Below are 3,605 nucleotides of genomic sequence, written 5' to 3'. Positions count from 1 at the left end.
AAGTGCGTAGCAGAGTCGTGACGGGGGCCGACGCACGCCTGCCGGGGCCGGGAGGCGGCGGGCGGCCCGGGAAGTGGCGGAGACGCGGTGCCCGCCGAGCCGGGCTGAGCAGCAGAGCCAGGTCGCGGGACGGCGGCTTCACCATGAACCCCAGGGGCCTGTTCCAGGACTTCAACCCGAGTAAATTCCTCATCTACATCTGCCTGCTGCTCTTCTCGGTGCTGCTGCCCCTCCGCCTGGACGGCATCATCCAATGGAGCTACTGGGCCGTCTTCGCCCCCATCTGGCTGTGGAAGCTTCTGGTCATCATGGGCGCCTCGGTGGGCGCTGTGGTTTGGGCCCGAAACCCTCGCTACCGCACCGAGGGGGAGGCCTGCGTGGAGTTCAAAGCGATGTTGATCGCCGTGGGCATCCACCTGCTACTGCTCATGTTTGAAGTCCTGGTCTGCGACAGGGTGGAGAGGGGGACCCACTTCTGGCTGCTGGTCTTCATGCCGCTCTTCTTCGTATCGCCCGTGTCGGTGGCCGCGTGTGTCTGGGGCTTTCGACACGATCGGTCTCTGGAGCTGGAGATCTTGTGCTCCGTCAACATCCTGCAGTTCATTTTCATCGCCCTGAGGCTGGACAGGATTATCCACTGGCCGTGGCTGGTGGTGTTCGTGCCGCTGTGGATCCTCATGTCGTTCCTCTGTCTGGTGGTCCTCTATTACATCGTCTGGTCCCTCCTGTTCCTCCGCTCCATGGATGTGGTGGCGGAACAGCGAAGAACACACGTCACCATGGCCATCAGCTGGATAATGATCGTGGTGCCCCTGCTTACATTTGAGGTGCTGCTGGTTCACAGACTGGATGGCCACAATACGTTCTCTTACATCTCCGTATTTGTTCCCCTTTGGCTTTCGCTAATAACTTTGATGGCCACAACATTTCGGCGCAAGGGGGGGAACCATTGGTGGTTTGGGATTCGCAGAGATTTTTGTCAGTTTCTGCTGGAAATTTTCCCGTTTTTAAGAGAATATGGGAACATATCATACGATCTACATCATGAAGATAGTGAAGACGCTGAAGAAACGTCGGTTCCGGAAGCTCCAAAAATTGCTCCAATGTTTGGAAAGAAGGCCAGGGTCGTTATAACCCAGAGCCCTGGAAAATTTGTTCCCCCACCTCCCAAGTTAAATATTGACATGCCAGACTAAATAAACTTCTGGAAAGCACCTGTAAGTGGAATGGAAACCATATACACCCAGCACACAAAATTCACCTGTCATTTTTGATTCGTTGTTCATCATTCCATAGCAGGAACTGAAAACACCATCCTCTCATGCCTTGTTTGAGATTGATGCCTATCAGTGACTTGTCAGTATGCACCTTAGATATAGATGTGGGGGGTTATTTTAATATATGTCCGTGTGTGTGTGTGTGTGTGCGCGCATTGTAAGTGTGTGAGAGATCTTGCTTTCAAGGCTGGGAGCAGTAAGTTGAATTGTTTTTGGAATCCTCAGATGGAATAACTACACTGCTGGGTTGCTGGTTTTGTTTTGTCTTTAGTGATACTATTTCAGAAGTTTTGTTTTTAAAAGTATTTTTATACACTGCTAGTGTAAAGTTGTATTTCAGACTGTGCATGTTGTGACATGCTCCATAGCAAATGTAAATTCTCTTTCCCACCACTTGTTCATAAATCTTAGTTGTTATTTTTAGTGTTCCTACTGTTCAGGTAGTTTTCTTTGAGTATTGCTGATACTGGTTTTTAATACACTGATAGGTGAATTTTCTAATGCAGTGAATTCATGCATATATGATATTTATATGAATATTTTAGTGGTGTAATATATAATGTCGGATTCTAGTTCTATGCAGTACTATGTATTGTGTTAAAGTATTTTTTTAAGTTTCTATGTGAAGATCTATGTCAACTGCAGATGTCCTTAAAGATTACTTAAAACATTAATATGTACTTGGTGTGAGATTTTATCAAAGTACTAGACATGGATACAGAGGTTAAAAATCCCCTGGGTCTTAATATTTGGGAGAGGAGACAGCACAGCTCTAAGGTCTCCTTGTCGAGGCAGGAGCCACCACCAGACTTGGTGGACAGGTAGCATGCTGCAGGCCAGTACCAGGTAACAAAGTGACATGTCAGCACTTTGAGTTTGTCCACACAGGCAGTAATATCATCAGGAACAACCAACATCAGCAACAGGTGGTCTGTCCGTTTCGGAGAACTGAGAACATTAGTTATTAGTTAGCCATCGCATAATTCGTTGCTTCTGCTGTTCAGCAGGAGAGGGTGGGCCTTCATCTAAAATGGCCAACAGACCTTAATGTCCAAACCTTTTGAACTCTCAGTAATGGAAATTGTAGTTCAGGTAGTTACTAAATTAGTGTTTTAGTAGGTGTCAGGGGCCCACCATTGAAACAGAAGGCCAGCATTACTGGGAGACTATTCTTCTGGCAAATAAATACTTTTGAAGGAGGTTAAAATCGAAAGGAGTACTGCTGTTATTACTCAAGAAAAGGCTGAAGGGAATCCATGTTTAGTGGTAGCAATGTTTAAAAAATTAAGTTGGGCTTCATATGAAATAATTTACCTGATGAGGGGCATGCTGGCAGGAAATGCCAGCCGTAGGAGCCAGCCTGACAGCCTCAGGGTGCAGTAGCACGCTGGCTCAGGCACATGCTCCCTCTCCCCCGCCCGCCTCACCCACACACAGTTCATCCACACCAGCCATCGGATCATGGGAAGCAGCCATGAGCAACAGCGACTGCAATATCTCATAAGCAAGGACTCATTCATTTGTTTTCTCTTTCAAATACTACGTACTCTGAACCAGCCAGCCCGCATACACTGCACACAGTGGAAGGGACACTGGGAAGATAGTGCCCATTGTGGCACCGCCCTGTGGGAGGGCACCAGCCCCAAGCAGGGGATGCCAAACCGAATAGATGCTGCTCATTTCAAGGCAACCTTCGCCTGGAACTTCAGGTTTCTCTGTTGAAGAGCCCACTGCCTGTTAATGGCCCCAAAAGAGTAGCTCAAACAGTGACTTCACATGTGCCCACAATTTAGGAGTGGAGGTGCAGGTTGTTGGAGGAATTGCAAAGCAGGTGAGGGGACGGGTGGGATTGCCAATCCCTACAAGCTGCAGTTTCAGACAAGGGGGCTTGTTGGCACTTGGTTGAATCCTCCTAACGTGATGGCCCCCTCCCACTCCAATCCAATCTACCTCCTTTGCCTCAGGCTGTCCTGGTGTTTGGAATCCGGGTCTGAGCGCGTTGATGAGCTCTCTTACCCAGGTAGGCATCCCGTCAGTCAGACATCTGCTTCTGGACCATCAGATAAAAACGGCAGGAATGGCAGGCTGCAGAAAGTTGTTTCATCCATAAAAGTTCTCAGCTGTGTCAGATTTACCTAATTACTATGCTGCTCTCGCTTCCATGTTTAAAGTGTCAAATTTGGTGACACTGTAGTTGCTCTGTATGATGGTATAGTCAGCATTTGCTGCAAAACCACTTTGGAAATCTCAGTGGCCTACAACTACAAATTCTCACTCTCAGGTTTCCATGCTGGTTATGGCTGTGACATGACGTCATGGCCATAGTTC

The 3,605-nt window shown here is 48.2% G+C and overlaps 1 protein-coding gene across 1 annotated transcript; it reads left to right on the top strand.

The window, feature by feature from the left end:
• Positions 1-39: 39 nt before the first annotated feature.
• Positions 40-3,376, top strand: TMEM185B (transmembrane protein 185B). Its single transcript, XM_012729367.1, has one exon. The coding sequence runs from the start codon at positions 144-146 to the stop codon at positions 1,194-1,196; it is 1,053 nt and encodes a 350-aa protein (XP_012584821.1). The 5' UTR covers positions 40-143; the 3' UTR covers positions 1,197-3,376.
• The last annotated feature ends 229 nt before the right edge of the window (positions 3,377-3,605 follow it).

This window comes from Condylura cristata, unplaced genomic scaffold (assembly GCF_000260355.1).
Source record: "Condylura cristata isolate star-nosed mole 26May11 unplaced genomic scaffold, ConCri1.0 scaffold00002, whole genome shotgun sequence".
NCBI lineage: Eukaryota > Metazoa > Chordata > Mammalia > Eulipotyphla > Talpidae > Condylura > Condylura cristata.
This window is presented reverse-complemented; position numbering and strand designations above follow the sequence as displayed.

Coding starts and splice junctions, on each gene's coding strand:
- TMEM185B (XM_012729367.1), top strand. CDS start 144: ATGAACCCCAGGGGCCTGTTCCAGGACTTCAACCCGAGTAAATTCCTC.